Raw genomic sequence first — 16,544 nt, 5'->3', positions numbered from 1 at the left:
CCAAATCAACTATGTTTCCATGAAGAATGTACGGAAAAACTGGACCATTGTCGTCAATCGTGTGAATGAAGCAGTTCTCTCTTACATAAGAGAACTGCCAGAGTAATGGTTCCCCTTTGATCGGCTGTTAAGATATGATTTATTTATGCCAGACAAGAAATGCAGGAATTTCAGGTCAGTCGAACCTCCTCCTCACCTCATTGCATTCTTTGGTCTTATCATCATGCCTCACCGCACTGCACAGTACCAGTAGACTGGAATCATATTTATTGACTTCTGAAGATAATGGTCCAACTGTCCAACTTAACACCTACGGCCACTGTGAGCGTGTGTGGTTCCCGTTGAGAGCGTGTACCTTGGTGAGCCGGTCGAAGGTCTCCTTGAGCTGCAGGTGCTTCCCAGTCTTGCTGGCCAGGTCCATCCATTTGCCTTTGAACCACTTCACAGTGGGTTTACGCAGAAGGTCTTTGGCCTCCACCTTGGCGATGAAGTGAATGTCAGCGCCTTCGATATCCGGAGAAACAAACGCGTGTTTATGACAGACGCACAAACAGAACTTCTGTTCGTCTTCACAGACTGCCTGATGGCCAACCCCTGGTAGAAGTCAGATCATCGAGGTGTGTCCTTCTGAGCCCGTGCTCAGAAGGACCTTGCAAATTTAACCCATTTGTGCGGGCTGCTGCGCGGCGCAACATTGTATCTACTAGATACAATGTTGCGCCGCGCAGCAGCCGGTACAAATGGGTTAAAGGGTAATTCCGTTGGATTTTGGATATGTTTTGTATGATAATGAGTTGAAACGTTCGTTTTAGAGCACAAAAATTGTATATAGACGCTTTCTTCATTTGGCTGTTTTTAGCCGATTCTATCAAAATGCTATAAACTTGGAACGATGGGGGCATTTGTTATGGTAAAAACTTAATCTCTATTTTAAACCACTTAAAAGGCTAAAATTAGCCCGACACTTCTTTGGTAGTATAATAAGGGTCTTAACATATAAAACGAGGCATTGAGAACTTTGTAAGTGTACAGATTGTTTATTAAAAATGACATTTTATACACACAACACCGTCAGTAGATCACCCGTCGACGCCATTTTGTTTTTAAGACTTGATAAGTAGATTGGCGAACACAGAGCTTGCGTGTTGCTGACGGATGTCACAATCTCTGTGTTCGTCAATCTACCTATCGAGTCTTAAAAACAAAATGGCGTCGACGGGTGATCTACTGATGGTATTGTGTGTATAAAATGTATTTTTTAATAAACAATCTGTACACTTACAAAGTTCTCAATGCCTCGTTTTATATGTTAAGACCCTTATTATACTACTAAAGACGTGTCAGGCTACTTTTAGCCTTTTAAGTGGTTTAAAATAGCGATTTCGTTTTTACCTTAACCAGTGCCCCCATCGTTCTAAGTTTATAGTGTTTTGATAGAATCGGCTATAAACAGCCAACTGAAGAAAGCGTCTATATACGTTTTTTGTGCTCCAAAACGAACGTTTCAACTCGTTATCATAAAAAACATATCCCAAATCCATTTTACACCGGAATTACCCTTTAAATGAACTCGCCACTGAGATCCTAACCGCAAACCGCAAACCAAGGAACTAAATGCTAATCTTTTACGCTAACCTGCTAAAGGCCATGAGAGAAACGACATGCTGGTCTCTACCGTGAACCACCTATATGCTGTTAGAGGAACCATATGCTGTTTTCTACCATGAACCACCTATATGCTGTTAGAGGAACCACATGCTGTTCTCTACCATGAACCACCTATATGCTGTTAGAGGAACCACATGCTGTTCTCTACCATGAACCACCTATAGGCTGTTAGAAGGACTTCATGCTAGTCTCTACCATGAACCACCAATGTGCTGTTAAAGGGAATTCATTCTAGTCTGTACCATGAACCACCAATATGCTGTTAGGGGGACTTCATGCTAGTCTCTTCTCCATGAGGGGAGGGTGGCGGCCAGTCACTCACCCAGGTCGACGGAGCCTCCCTGGGGCCTCTCAATGAGCAGTGTAGACAGTGGGGGCGTGTCAATGGGCTTGTCCAGATCCTCTAGGCCCTGGCCCTCTCCAAGAGACCACACTGTTCGCAGAGGAGAGGGATAAAACACACAGTCATACACAGGGATTAGGAATAATACACTCAGTCATACACAGAGGCTTCATCAGACTTCCGTTACAGCTGAGGAAGAGGGGATGAAGGCATTTCGTTTGTTAATGGTTTTGCACCCACCTCTCTGGTTTTATCTGGAATCCGACCGGGGGGATAGAGACAATGACCAGGGTACAGTCAACAGACACATTTCCCCCCCACAGTTCAACCATCGCAGTCCATACAAATAACAGCTGGGCTTTAATCTCTTTGCAAACATGGAGAAGCGTGGATCACATGATATGGAACACAGAACTTACAACGCTAGTGCCGGTTCCTCCGCAAGAAGGAATTCTATTTTTTCCATGTTCCTGATGCTGCAGTCCGCATCTCCGGTGTGAGACTCCTCATTGAGCACAGTGTTGCAATTCTTCACTATTTATAATTTTAGATGTAGGATACAGTTAACTTGGCATTGAAAAGGGCTGAAATTCTCTGCCATTCTAATCTAGCTAAATCCTAGTCGGACATGCTAATCTCTTGAGATTAGTACAATGTAGAATGATGTTTCTTGATAAATCTGGAGCCAACTTGAAGTCTCAAGTGGCTGTGATAGAAGATGGGAGTTTCCAGAAACTGCATCTTGTAAGCGTTTCAAAGGGGAGGGAAGGTTCTGCTATGGTGCTTAAAGAAATCATTCTTTCCGATGGACATGTCTCTGTTATCTATTATCCTGTTTGATTAGGATCCATTGGACCAGTTGGGAAAATGGGAAAGGTTGTGTTACGTAACGAGAGATAGAACAGGCTTTAGAGGTGGGCTTCAGGTTACACTGGAGTGGAAGCAGTGTATATGATTTTCGGTGTAATCGTAATCGTCTAATTGCTTAATTTACTTTATTTTAGTCTCTTTCTTGACCTCTTGCTTTTATACATTTGTGTTACCTGAGTCTTTCCTCCCCATTGCTGGCACAGTGACGCTATCATCTAAACAAAGACAGAGAGAAATTTACAGCATATTATATGAGCAATATTACTGTAAAATCCAGCAACACACAAGCAGAGACAGACACACAGCAAGCGACACACAGACACGCTGAACACTACAGAACTTGGAAGATGATTAAATTCATATATATATAATACTTATATATATACATATAGTTTTAGTAAGTAAGTTATATACTTTTGTTTTAGCAGTTTTTTTTTCCAACATGGGTCTAAATGTTTTGTATGGTTCTGATCTGAATTCCAACTGTAATTGTCAGTTTGTTAATGTACAAAGATACATTCTAACCGTCACATTTCGAAATTAGAGATATAACCAATATATGTTAACACGGTCACTGTCTATTATTTAACATCAACATGAGTGGAGGAAATGTGGCTTTTGAAGGGAGTACTTTGGGAGGGTGAACAAGGTTGGTTTGAATGGGTGGCAAGGTTAACAGGGAGCGCTCTTACTAGGCAGGTCAATAGAGAGTTTCTTGACTGAATTTCCGTCTTCTGTGAAAAAAAACACAGATGATCGATGTTACTCATTGTGGATCCGTCTACTAAATGAATGGGATCATGTGAAGTGTGCAATTTTGTATTGTGTAAGTAAATAAAACTAAATTAAAGTATTATGTTGTAATATAGCCATGAAAAGGGAACACCAGTGGATGTGGCGAAAATAACAAAGTTTTATTTTGTGCACAAAATAAGAACTTTGACTCTAAAAGGTGTGTATAGGTCAATATGTTTTAGGTGATTTATGTTTTAAGTGTATTAAATATCGCCTTCCTATTATACATATTGTGCATATGTATAATAGTATTGAATATATAGGTGGCATTAATTGATCTTTCTTATCTTTACTTTTTAAATTGGTTGTATTCCCTTTGGTTGTAAAATGGCATACATACATACATACATTATAGATGTATATGAATGATGGATACAATCACCATACGATCATCCGATGTAATTCATCATATGAACATGCCTGCATCATATATACATCTACCAGTTTTATCAATCTATATCCATTTATATTGGATTAGATTGTAGTTAAGGTGCTCATTGTAATCAGTATAAGTCTTTTTTCTTCACACAGGGATTTGCAAACCTGTTACACATTATTGTTTTTAGTTGAAAAACGTTTTTAAAATTATTAGCTTTTACGAACGAAGGCTTTTGAGAGCACCATCTAAGTTTTCTGACCCCTATTGCTCATTATTTCTGTTTTTCCTGATAAAAAAAAGGAACAGAATCTCATTCATTTGGGAGTCGACCTCAGAAGAACTACAACAGACTGCGAGAACTACAACAAAATGGTCGCCGCAGTTACTAACCTGGTGGGGGCGTCGGAGACTGGGGGTTACTGCCGACGCCATTGTCCTCATTATCTGGAATAGAAGCGTGATTGACACAACAGACCCACCTATCACAAAGCTCCAAGTCCAGGTCAGAGGAGGGCCAATGCAGACACACGACAACTGGCATCAGGCCAACAACAAGGCTGTTGATGTGAGACACACTCGACAAGACAACAGGATGTGTGAAGAAGACACCTGATCTACACTCTGTCAATCATGTACCTTTTTGGGTCCCGCCTTCTTGTTTTTACATGCATCATAAAAAGAATGCCCCCTTTACGGAGAATCCTGGGATGGACAGTCCCCCTGTAGCCACCCTGGTGCAAAACTACCTACAAAAGCACCCAAATGTCATATCAGCTCAACCCATATACAGTACTTCCCAGTTACTCTGTGATCACTCTATTTACCTCATTAGTCCAAACTGTTGTTTTTCATTACAATTTACCTTTGAATGATCACTTGCAAACTTTCGATCAAGCCCTGAAAACCTCCCCCAATAAACATGTATTCTTTTACAGCTGGAAAGGGGCTCTGCATGAGGTTTTTTGTTTCTTCAAACAGAAAACACTCACAGAGCGACGATGATGCCTAAATGGTACTCTAATGACAGAATGCAGATGAGTTTTGCCTCTTTTTCGACCATCCCCTTATATGTACAGGAAGTACATGTGTGCATGTGTGAGCCATACGGCCTTGGAGTGCAGAGCTGAACAATGGCTGGGGCCACACGTGCACTCCTCTCTCTCTGGCTGCCGTTTAGAGAGGACATGCAGACGGAGCTTTTGAAGCAGCAGCCGTGACAAACTGTTGAACTCCCAGCGAATGCACAGTGACCGAGCCATAGAGATACCAGATGCTGGTCTGCAGTATGTCCATCTGAAGGTACTGCCCAGTGCTCAAGTCAAGTCCAATATGGAAAGAAACAAAGGTAGAAAGAAGTGTGTGTGTCCATATATGTTTGCTTGTGTGTCTGTGTGTATTGGTCTGTCTCCCAGGCTATCTGTGTGTATCTGTCTTTCTGTCTGTGTGGCTCTGTGTTTCTCCAGGTCTGTACTTCTGTCTGTCTGACTGCCTCAGTCTGGCTGTGTTGTCTGTCTGTCTATCCGTCCATCTGTCTGTCCGTCTGTAGTCATTTGTCTGTCTGTTTCCATCTGTCGATCTGTCCGTCCGTCTTTCCACCTATCCGTCTGAAGATTGTCGACTCACCTCTCAGCCGGCTTTCCTCTTCATTGTTTCACCAACGATAACGCTTAGTGTATCCTGTAGCATGCTTCATATAGGTGGGTAGTAGTAAGTAACTAGGTCCTAGGTAGCTAGGTAGCTAGGTAGGTAGGTAGGTAGGTAGGTAGGTAGGTAGGTAGGTACTGAGTTGGTAACTAGGTAAGTAGGTAGGGAGGTGGGTAGGAAGTTAGGTATTGACCAGGTAGGTTGCTTGGTATAAAGGAGGAAGGTACTGGGTAGGTAGGTAGATAACTAGGTAGGAGTCTAACTAGGTGGCTAGGGAAGCTATCGACCTCTGTCTGTTAGCAGACGAGACTTACCGATGGCTAGGGGAGACCACGATTCCGCCTCCACATCCTCCAGGTTACCAGACTCAGCCTGTGGGTTAACCCTGACCACGGCGGCACACTGTGGCACGGCCGAGCCCTCCTCTACGGGGCCCGGCTCCTGGGCCCCCACAGCCTGAACCGGCTCACACTCCCTGGCCTCTGGCTGCTCCCCGTCTGCTAGTGGCTCTGTACGGCAGACATACGGCAGCAAGCATGGCAGCCCCGCAGGACACAGCTGGCTCATGTACGGTGGGGATAGATGTGCTTATGACCAGATAGGTGGAACGTCGGAGTGTCTCTCTGGTGATGTGCAGGAGTTTAAATAACGCAATGGATCCCCGAGCAGACTATTAGGTATTGGGTACAACGTTTGATTACATTTTTTTCGGGGTAATGTTTTGTTTTGTTTTTAGGACTGTTATAATTGTTATGTTGTTGACCTACCTGGGGATTACAGATGTTTATTAACCCCTCGGCCATCATTAATATTTAACTGTGCGCTAAAATATTGAGTGATGTGTTCTGTCATAGCCAAATCAATCTTAAATAAAGAAAAGATATATATAAAGCCAAAAGATAGTAGGCTTAAAATTTCTAATATTATCTGGTCATAGCATATCTATAAAGTGGACTGATCAAGGGAACTGGGTTTTACAAACTCATGTTATGATGTATCTGCATTGCTAAGGTATATATTGGACAGTGGATGAATTTCGCAGCAGTTAACTTTAAATCCCAAAACGTTTAACATATGCAGATCATCGAAGAGAGATGGTAAAATCCATCTTTCCCGATCTTGGTGCTTGATAGCATTGCGGTCCAAGAAACAAACTAGCACCTCAAACGGACACCAGAAAAACAGCCCAAGCTAAGGGGTGGGGAGACAGCTACAGCACTGCAAGCACAAAAGGAATCGGGAATCACAGCTATCCATCGAAAGCTGGCTTTAGCTGCGTGGGAAACGTCTTAACAACGCGACGGCTAGATCCAAAACACGTCCACAGGGGGACTTTTGAGAGAGTGCGAGTTATCTTTGCCAAGGAAAGTGACGACACACACACAAACACACACACACACACACACACACACGCAATGTGCACAGGGGGGCCTCTGGTGAAGGGGGGGGGGGGGGGAGGTATGGGGTGGTGGGGGGAGGAGGGGTTACCCACCTGGTGGAGGTGAGATCTCCAGGATTATCTCAGGTAAGGGTAGTGCACCGTTACTCTCTGCGACAACGCACTCTGAGCATGTGACAGATGTATAAATATAGAGCGCAGGATGGAACACCACTTTGTGGTGGAGCTTCAGCATGTATGCACCCACATACACACACGCACGCACACACACAAACGCACGCACACACACACACATACACACCCGCTTTATGTATACACGCACATTAACCTAACATCTCACACACCTGAATGTGTACACACACACACACACACACACACACACACACACACACACACACACACACACACACACACAATATCCTACTTTGACAGCTCTCCCTCCAAAGTACCTTGTATAGTACGTAATGGAGAGCAATTTTCTCAAAGAATTGAGAAATTCACAAAAAACATAACCCTTTTTTTGATGAGCATTTCATATCACATTAATAAACAAAATGGGTTAAAAATAAGTCGTCAATTATCTGTAAATTGTTCCAAAAAAATCAATCATGCGTTTTTAATTAAATTGTACACAACAGGGTTGTCTGGTTGACTATTATGGGATATGTTAAAGAGCACTCTCAATGAAATATATATATATATTTTTTGCTGCATTAAAATAAACATTATTTTTGCATGCAACAAAAGTAAGCGAAGGTCCACCTGGATAAGCGTTGACTCTCTATCTATTCCTCTTATCTCAACGACTCTCTCTCTCCCCCTGTCCCCTTCTCTCTCTCTCTCTCTCTCTCTCTCTTCCTCTCTCTGTCTCTCCCTCCCGTAAGATGCTGCCACTCCAAGGTCAATCCTATCCTATCCTAGGCAGACAGCCAATCACATGCCAGCGCCTTGGTCACATGTCATGTCAGAGCATGAGCATGTCAGCTGAATCAACAGAGGACGGATCAGCTGGCCTGACGGAGGAATGCTGGAGGTGGCTTTGAATCCTCTTCCCTATGGCCCTCTCTCTATACCCGTACCCATCTCTGTGCCCTAACCCTCTCTCTATACCCCTACCTATCTCTGTGCCCTGACCCTCTATCTGTACCCTAAAGGTGCTTGCACATTGCCCCAACGACACCAGTAAACTCCTACATGGGGCCATTATGTGAGGCCCATTGGTGGTTGTACACAGTTTCCTGCTGCAGAAAATTTTGAATCATTCTACAGTGTTGGTGTTTTTTGGGGCAGTGTGTAAGCACCTTCACTCTCTCTCTGTTCCCCTACCTCTCTGTGTCTCTTGACCCTCTCTGTAGCCCTCTTCTGTCTCTGCAGCCCCACTCATTCTGTACTCCACTTGTCTCTCTGCACCCTAACTCTCTCTCTTCACCGTCTCTCTGCGCCCTCAACATCACTCTACACCCCCTCTATGTAGCTCGGGACCCTGGAGTGTGTGTACCCTTGCACGTGTATACTTAATAGGATGTTGATTTGGGTTGGACTGTGCAGGCATATTTGCCTCCATTTCTTATGTGTTCATGTCTTATCTGTTGCCTCTATAGAGCTGTTTGTGGAAAAACCCTGTCTCTTATTTCATATTTGGAAGAATTCCATCACTGTTCACTCACCTTCTGGCTGCCCATTGGATTGGCCATCTAAAAGAGCAAAAGAAAACAAAATCAATTTAATATTTTAAACCAGGGAATTCCTTGGTCTAAAAACCATCAAAGTGACTGTCCTGTAACCGGATAATGCTATGGTGCAGTCTATGTTGCCATCTGCTAGTCATCTTGGCTGGCTTTAGGAACATAGAGATGCTGATGAGGATGGACTAAGCTCTGACTCATCATGTTCTTGATGAACTCTGAACTGTGCAGTCGCTAACAAGCAAACCTGGCATGAGTCTAATGTTAGCCCTCAGGAGATAAAAGTAAGTGCACGCTGTCCGCTGTCATCAACATGTAGTTTGTAACTGGAGTCCATCCATCTCGCCAATTCCCTTGGCCTTGATCAAATCTGACCGCCAGTCGGCCATGTATCGATCTGTCGTCAGCTCGCTGGAAGGCGGGGGTGGGGGTGGTGGTGGAGAAGGAGCGATCAGGGGGTGGAGGAGGTGATAAGGTAGGGGTGCTCGAGGATTAAAGGAACAGATTTAGGAGTGACAACACTGGGGAGAGGTTAGACCCTAAAGTAGATGAGAGCTGCTTCACGGAGTGGACTCGCCAGCACACTCAAGCAGCTGCAGCTCCAACCCCTCCTTGGGGAGGAGGATGGACATTGCTGAGGATCCCCCCCACGGTCTCGAAGACTTAAAGAGCGAGCCGAGGACTTCACTGCCCCGGCCCTTGTGCAGGGCACCTGTGTCATCGTAGTAAATCTCCCTGTGAAATTCTCTTAACCGAGGCCCGTGAATCCTATGAATGCCGGAAGGAAGCCGTCACAGACTGACTGACACAGCCCCCGATAAGGTATGACAGGCCCACGACGGGCCCTGAAGTCTCTCTCTGCGATCCCCCCCCCCCCCCCCCCCCCGTGATGTGGCATCACTCCTGCTGGGCATCGCTGGGCCGATTAGAAAAGGGCGCGCACGTAAAAACCGCACTAAACAACCAGCAGTTGGCGGCGGTCCCAGAATCCTGTGGGGTCGCATCAAGCCCTCGGCCAATTGTGAGCCGTGGCGGCGGGAGGCGTCTCGGCCCACGTAGAGACACACCGGGTATTGTTTTACCTCGACGGGCTCCCGTTGGCTCCTAGCAGCCCCGCAGGTATGCTCAGCTGTTGGCCCCCACAGGCGTGTGGACAGAGGGGCTCCCACCGCCGGCCCCAGGGTGAGCCAAAGCACCAGGCGGTGGCGGCCTCATCGTCCCGATTTAGACCCACTCCTTTATAAACATGACCCCCCTCCCACACACACACACACATCCCCTCCATCCCCCTCTTCCACGTGGACGTCATCGATCGCTCCCTCCATACCCACACCTCTGTACATCCTGCAGCTTGAGGAACGACACAACGCCGCGTGATGACACCCTGGAAGGGGGCCGAGGGCGGGCGGAGGTACTGGGGCAGTGGTCGGGGGCAATGGGGGCCAATTAGCGGTGACAGGAGGCATCCCTTCCTGGGTGTTTACTACACTGTGATGTAAGGAGCCGGTGTCACAGGGTAACAAGAAGTTGTCAGGGGTTGAGATGCTGGTGAGGGAATGCAGCGCTGGTTAATATCTTGACGTGCGGACAGGAAGAGACCACAAACGTTCGGAGAGTGCGGCCGTCGTTTGTGTGCACGTGTCCTGTGTTTCACCAGGGCGCCGTATAAAGAAAGGAAGAAGATGTCTGGTTGTGTGGATGTGTGTGTGTGTGTGTGTGTGTGTGTGTGTGTGTGTGTGTGTGTGTGCATAAATGTGTCTGTTTGTGCATGTGTTTAATGTGAATGCATATGTGCATTTGTAAGATTATGTCTTATTGAGTTTATGTCTGTGTGTGCCTGCAACTATGGGACAATGTTTGACTTTGAGTGGTATGTGTGTGCGTGTGTGTGTGTGTGTGTGTGTGTGCGTGTGTGTGTGTATATAGGTTATCTAAGTTATCTGCAGCCAAGAAGATGAAGGAAAGAAGTGCTTGGTATTAAGTGCTCAGTGTAAGCCGTCCCCCCGTCCGTCCGACCCCCCTCCACCATCCCCAGAGATGACTGAGTGACTCAGCTACTCATCTTCTCTCCGACTTTATAAAGCTCACAGGTTGGCTTGGCGTCTCAACACACACACATACACACACACACACACACACACACACGCACACACACACACACACACACATACACACACACACACACACACACACACAAACACACACACACACACACACAGAAGCACACACAGCCGCCTTCTCGTCAGCTGTTCAGGGTCATTTAAAGAACAATACGTTTCTACCCCCATTTATCTGTTTCTGGGGAGGGGAGAGGGGGGGGGGCTATTTTCAGACACTGTTTCAAGTGTCTGGAAATAGTGGACTCCCCCCCCACCAGATTCCCAACTTCTTTGTTCCAGTGGGGATCAGCCATGTTTACAGCACTGGATGAGCCAGTGGGTGGTGATGGATCGTGCAGGCCGCTCTTATGAAACACAATCACAAGAGGTAAGCGATGAGGGCAGCAGTAAATCCTGACTCTACCTCCGTAGCTAAGCTTCTCTTGGCCAGCCTCATACCTCTCTCTGTGTCCTGGCCGTAAAAACACCGGAGCCACTGTCAACGACCGCTTATCAACCGTAAGCGGCTATCAAAAGCCAACGCGGGGAGGATGAACGCCAGGGTTTTCTGAGGTAACCGGTGGCGACCTGAATACAAAACGGCGCACGTCTCATATGACTTATGATTTATTATCGGACGAGAATAGTGTCCAAGAAAGCCGGAGGTGGAAATCCCTTCCATACCCCGACGTAATCCGGTCCATTGTTTGGATCTGCAGGAGACCCACCCTTCAGATAGACTGGATGGGCCTGGGCAGCGCTGCAGTGCCAGTGAATGCCATGCCTGCCCTTCACACCAGATACAGCTATCATCCCGTCGGGATGAAAGGTTGACTCAGACACATAGATACATGCAATGGATAGGTAAATGGACGGAAAGATAGGCGATTGTAAATATTGTTGTTTGTTTGTGTCGGGTGGGTCTGTGTGTATGTGTGTGCATTTTGTGTGTGTAAACACACATGTATATTTGTGTGTTTCGTTTTGTGTGCGCTCATGGGTGTTTGTGTGTGTGTGTGTGTGTGTGCGTGTGCATATCACTGTGTACCACCTTTCTGCGGGCCAGCGTCCAAATGATGAACAAAATGTTCCACCTCCTCTACATGGACATGAGCCTCCCTGACAAACTCCCCACAGGGTTGGGGTAATGGAGAAGAATAGGAGGGGCAGCGGGGGGGTAACAGAATATGGTAGTGACAGACGAAGGGGGCTTTAACCGGGAATGTTGATGGACGCGATGCTGCAGACAAATGACAGGCGGGGGGGGGGGGGGGGGGGGGGGGGGATGAGAGAGGGGGCGGGGCTGGGGGCTGTGTTTAGCTCCGTTTTGTGGTTGAATATGGACTCCGAACCCAATAAGGGTATATGCTGGGGAAGGAACCCTTGGTATACCAGCCCCTGTGAACCCTGGCCCCGGTCCAGTGACATCGCTGTCTCTCATCTGCATGCGAGGCAGTTTTGGAGTTCACAATACACTGTGAGTGCCTCATCGTATCATCCTCATCATGACCCTCCATAGGCTCGCCTCTTCATGGGATCAAAAATTCCAGAGAAAAGTACAGTCCATAACGACAAACCCCCCCCCACACACACACACACGCATGCACACAGAGCCTAGGCCACAACTGAATACTTTCCCCAAAGCCAGATGGATCGTCCTCCTTGAAAACAGCTGTGAGATGACCCAATGGTCAAAATTACTTTCCAGGAACCAGCCAGCTGACAGCCGCAACCTCACATTCATTCCTCATGGGACAATACACTGGAAAGTACAGCAATGTGTCGAACCGATGACTAAAACCACAACAACAAGATATATGATGAGTCCCAACAATAAATATCATACAACGCATCGCTCATCGCATATCTGGTATTCTCGTATTTCATATTAACTCTGAGAGCTTTGCTGCTGGATTCACTACGACCATCAGTTGCAGCCTGTCTATCTTCCACACATACAGACAGCACGCCTCCAAACCTCCGACCCCCACCCCTTCGCCTACCCTTTTTAGTGGGTTCCGGCATCCTGAGCGTGATCCGGAAGCGTCGGTGTCAGGAACTGGACGACGAAATGAGAGAGCAGGCGGTTCGCGGCGGGCGGGTGTGGGTTGTGTCCGACAGGAGCCGAGGGAGGGGGGGGGGGGGGGAGTCGTGGAAGAGCCCAGGCGGGTCGGCTAGGGCAGAACCCCTCAGACCCGGGATGGGACAGGTGAGAGGGAGCTGGTGGAGCTGGCGTCAGGACCGGTGGATAGGACCAGAGTGTTGGGAGATGAGGAGTTCTCTGGGTGTCATCCAGTAGTGTGGTTCTCCACAGAGAAGGGGAGGGACGGACGAGGGACGTGTCGAGCCGGGTCCGTGCTCCCTGGGTCTTATATAGAGGGGAGGGATGGCCGAGGCCCCTCCTCTGTGGAACTCCATCCGTGGATGCTCAGCTCCATTGTTTCCCTGGCTGTCGGCCTCAGTATCAGCTCCAGGGGTGAGCTCATAGGTTCTGGATACGATGCACATCCTAGGGAAAGTACTTATTTTATGATCGCTGCCGTTTTAGAATAAGTCAGTGGACGCTGGACACTGAGAAACCCTTATTATTAAATGAATGAATAGACTTGTCCAAAGTTCAAAAATTAATTAAGTGTTATCTTGTTTTATCCTCTTGTCCATTGTTATATAGAAATCAGTACAGGTTTTCCCATTAGATGTACAACCAATTGCCTTTGTGGAATCTGAATGAAGTAATGAATGAATGAGCAGCTTAATTAACTAAATAAGTGAATAAATCAACGTGACTAATAAATAAGTATTACATGAAAATAAGCAGGGTATCATCTTCAAAACTGATGGAGTTCATTCGATCATTCAATTAAACCCATCACTCAATACGTCAAGCACATCATCACCGGAATGCTGTTATTCATTACATAAGATGTATGCTGTCAGCGATGCGTTACTTTGCTTAAATATATAATAGCATACCTGATACTCTAAATCTGGAACTGGTGGTGGAAACAATGACCTTTACGGTTAACCTGCATACCTCGTCTTGGGACGACTGTGTATTCTGAGCATACTCAGTAAGGACCCAGGTGACTTTTTGGCTCCAGTTTGAAGGATGTGTCCTTCCCTTAGTATTCGAGGCGAGGGGGCCCCGTGTCTGTTTTAATCCCAATTATAACTCACACAGAGCGGGCCCCGGGCGGCGTCAGATGCTAGTGGGATTAGGACGGTATCAAGTGGGTCACCACAAAAAGCATCCAACACAAAACCATTTGGAAATGGAGCGGTTATGCACGAGGTCGCATCACTGGGGCGACTCCACCATGAGGTCATACACTGGTCTGGCGGGAGAAAATAGAAGAGGACGCTACATGCTGGGCAACACTGACCCTTGCAGGCGGATGTGCACACACACACACGCACGCACACGCACACACACACACACACACACACACACACACACACACACACACTTTCACGATTCAAAGAAGCACTCGTGTCCATTTATGTTTTTACAAAAAATGGGGGATGGATGTCAAACATTTGTGTATTTTTTAAGGTTAATTTAAAAAAGTAACTATGCGCAGACAATCTTTACATTAACTTTTTTATTTGATTGCATTTACTACTATATTTTCTATCACGTCAAACAACAAACATCACAAGTAGGCCTACAGTATTAGACAGCCACTGACTGACAGCAAGTGCGTTTTAATTACATTTTCTAATAAAAAAAGAAGCCTAGGCCAACTCTAAACTTGGTAGTGGGAACGCAGTGTAAACAGAAGTTTAGAATAAGGAAAGTAGACCTTGAAGGCTTCATAGAAAGAAAAAATATATATATATACAAGAACACAATTGAAAGTAAGGTTTCACGAAAAAAAACAAAAAAAACAAGAACGCGTAAAAAAGTCGTTGGCAGGAAAAGAGTACTAATGTCGGCCATGGCGACACTGCTGTAGTGACTGCAGGGTGTCCGGGCCGAACTGGTAGGTGAGCTTCCTCTTCACCTTGAAGATCTCCCCGGAGCGCGCGTAGTTTCTCAGTGCTCGCGACATCTTCTGATACGTCATGGGCCTCTTGTTGCCCTTCCGCTGGCCCCAGAGCGCCGCCACCTGGTCCTTGTTCCCAGAGGAGAACCGGAACACGCCGGTGCTGTTGGCCGCCGCCGGCACCCAGGACACACAGTGGGCCATGGCGGGGTCCTCCAACATCTCGAACAAAAAATGAAACAGCCTGGTTTTCCTGCCTGCAGATGACGGACGGGGGGAGGAACAACAGAGCAGTTATTACATCTTTGGGGGGGAGGAACAACAGAGCTGTTATTACATCTTTGGAAGAAATATGACATGGGGATCATGTTCGACTAATTTCATCCGCAGCGGAAACTATAAGCCAGGTAGGTCTACTTCATTTTTAATGTCACGCTTGCCTTGTGTCAACTCCCAACAGTTTGTGGTTATTTTGAAGAATACAGTTAATAATTTCCCCTAAACTAAGGCCAGATAATCTCTTGCCGTGACGTTCCTAAAAGACCAGGCAAGCGAGTTATAAAAAGTGCGGTTATTATCTGTGTGTGTATGTAAAACACCGTGCCCACACACGTCCATTGTGTGTTACAGTAAAGGGAAGGCCGTGTATTTGCTCTCTTTGTTTTGTTTCCCTTAGGCTGCACAAAACTCATTAAACGGTATCTAGTGACGGAGGAAAAGCAGAACTCACCTGTCCCAGGCGAGGTGTGTGTGGCCGACCGCCCTATCGCGGTGTGGTGGCCCTGCTCATCGTCAGGGTCACACTTCCTATTAAGCACCCAGGGGCCAGATGCGGTGGCTGGGATGTGGCTCGGTGTCACGTCGCTCTCTTGTTTCAGAATTGGTTGTAGGAGGACAGGCTTTGGGTTCTGAAAGTGGACATATATGCCTATTGTTACACATGTAAACATTTAATCAAGTGAATATATCAATGGAAATATAGGATGACGGTATTGAAGTGACTTACGAGGGTCTCGTGACAGGTGAAATGCTGATGTTCACACGATGGGTCGTCCACGGACACACTAGTTGTCCAGTAGACATCATCCACTGGAAGAATGGAAAACATGTATATTAGAAAACTGAATTCTAATTATCTCAAAGACGCTTTGCAAGGCTAAATATGTTGAAGTCGTTCCCATACCATTTCCTTTCAAAACCAGAGGATAAGCAAACAAAAACAATATCTACAAAGACCTAGTGTAGTGTGTAGGCCTACTGACGATTTTCCAATCTGTTGTCCCGGTTCTGCCTGTAGTACTCCTCTAGAAAGTCCATAATCACCTCCAGATCTGATTGGTTATCCTGCAAGGAATTCTGTTATTAGGAAAAGAGATATAAATAAGGTTAATTCTCAGTGCTCTTTTCCTTGGATGACTCCTAGCAATCCACCCAACAAGAGGAATCCCTTTACCATGGCTGTTTCAGTTCAGGCGGCCTCTCCTTTAGTGATATCCAACTTAGGAACAAGGTGCTGTGGCAAAATTGAGAGTGTCTGACACAAAAACGTACACAGGCTCTTTATTTAACCCTCCCCTGGTTAAAGAAAGTGTGAGAACAGTTTTTTTCTTTTCGTTTTTCCTCTCCTCCTCCTCTGTTCTCCCGTCTTCACACCAGCGTTTTCCCCCCTCTCTGGT

At 46.3% G+C, this 16,544-nt stretch overlaps 2 protein-coding genes across 2 annotated transcripts in view; both read right to left on the bottom strand.

Annotated features, from left to right (window-relative positions):
* mybpc1 (myosin binding protein C1) overlaps positions 1 to 12,984 on the bottom strand; it is a gene marked incomplete at its 3' end in the record, with an annotated part of 29,543 nt that extends 16,559 nt beyond the window's left edge. Inside the window, exons 1-9 of the mRNA XM_079756120.1 lie at positions 12,886 to 12,984; positions 8,766 to 8,792; positions 7,192 to 7,263; positions 6,014 to 6,208; positions 4,446 to 4,499; positions 3,574 to 3,615; positions 3,055 to 3,096; positions 1,991 to 2,101; positions 356 to 504 (exon numbers count right to left, since the gene is read on the bottom strand). Coding sequence (XP_079612246.1) covers positions 356 to 504; positions 1,991 to 2,101; positions 3,055 to 3,096; positions 3,574 to 3,615; positions 4,446 to 4,499; positions 6,014 to 6,208; positions 7,192 to 7,263; positions 8,766 to 8,792; positions 12,886 to 12,907 — 714 coding nt within the window. The 5' untranslated portion in view covers positions 12,908 to 12,984. The remainder of the gene's footprint in view (positions 1 to 355; positions 505 to 1,990; positions 2,102 to 3,054; positions 3,097 to 3,573; positions 3,616 to 4,445; positions 4,500 to 6,013; positions 6,209 to 7,191; positions 7,264 to 8,765; positions 8,793 to 12,885) is intronic.
* A 1,824-nt stretch (positions 12,985 to 14,808) lies between these two features.
* spi2 (Spi-2 proto-oncogene) lies at positions 14,809 to 16,185 on the bottom strand (the record flags this gene model as incomplete). Its single annotated transcript, XM_079755920.1, has 4 exons — positions 14,809 to 15,125; positions 15,599 to 15,776; positions 15,875 to 15,957; positions 16,131 to 16,185. 4 exons carry the CDS (start codon positions 16,183 to 16,185, stop codon positions 14,809 to 14,811), a joined length of 633 nt encoding a protein of 210 aa, XP_079612046.1.
* Between the last annotated feature and the right edge of the window lie 359 nt (positions 16,186 to 16,544).

Source organism: Pollachius pollachius (genome assembly GCF_949987615.1).
Source record: "Pollachius pollachius genome assembly, chromosome: 18".
In the NCBI taxonomy this organism is placed as follows: Eukaryota; Metazoa; Chordata; class Actinopteri; order Gadiformes; family Gadidae; genus Pollachius; species Pollachius pollachius.
Note: the sequence above shows the minus strand (reverse complement) of the source record. Positions and strands in the feature narration are given on the sequence as shown.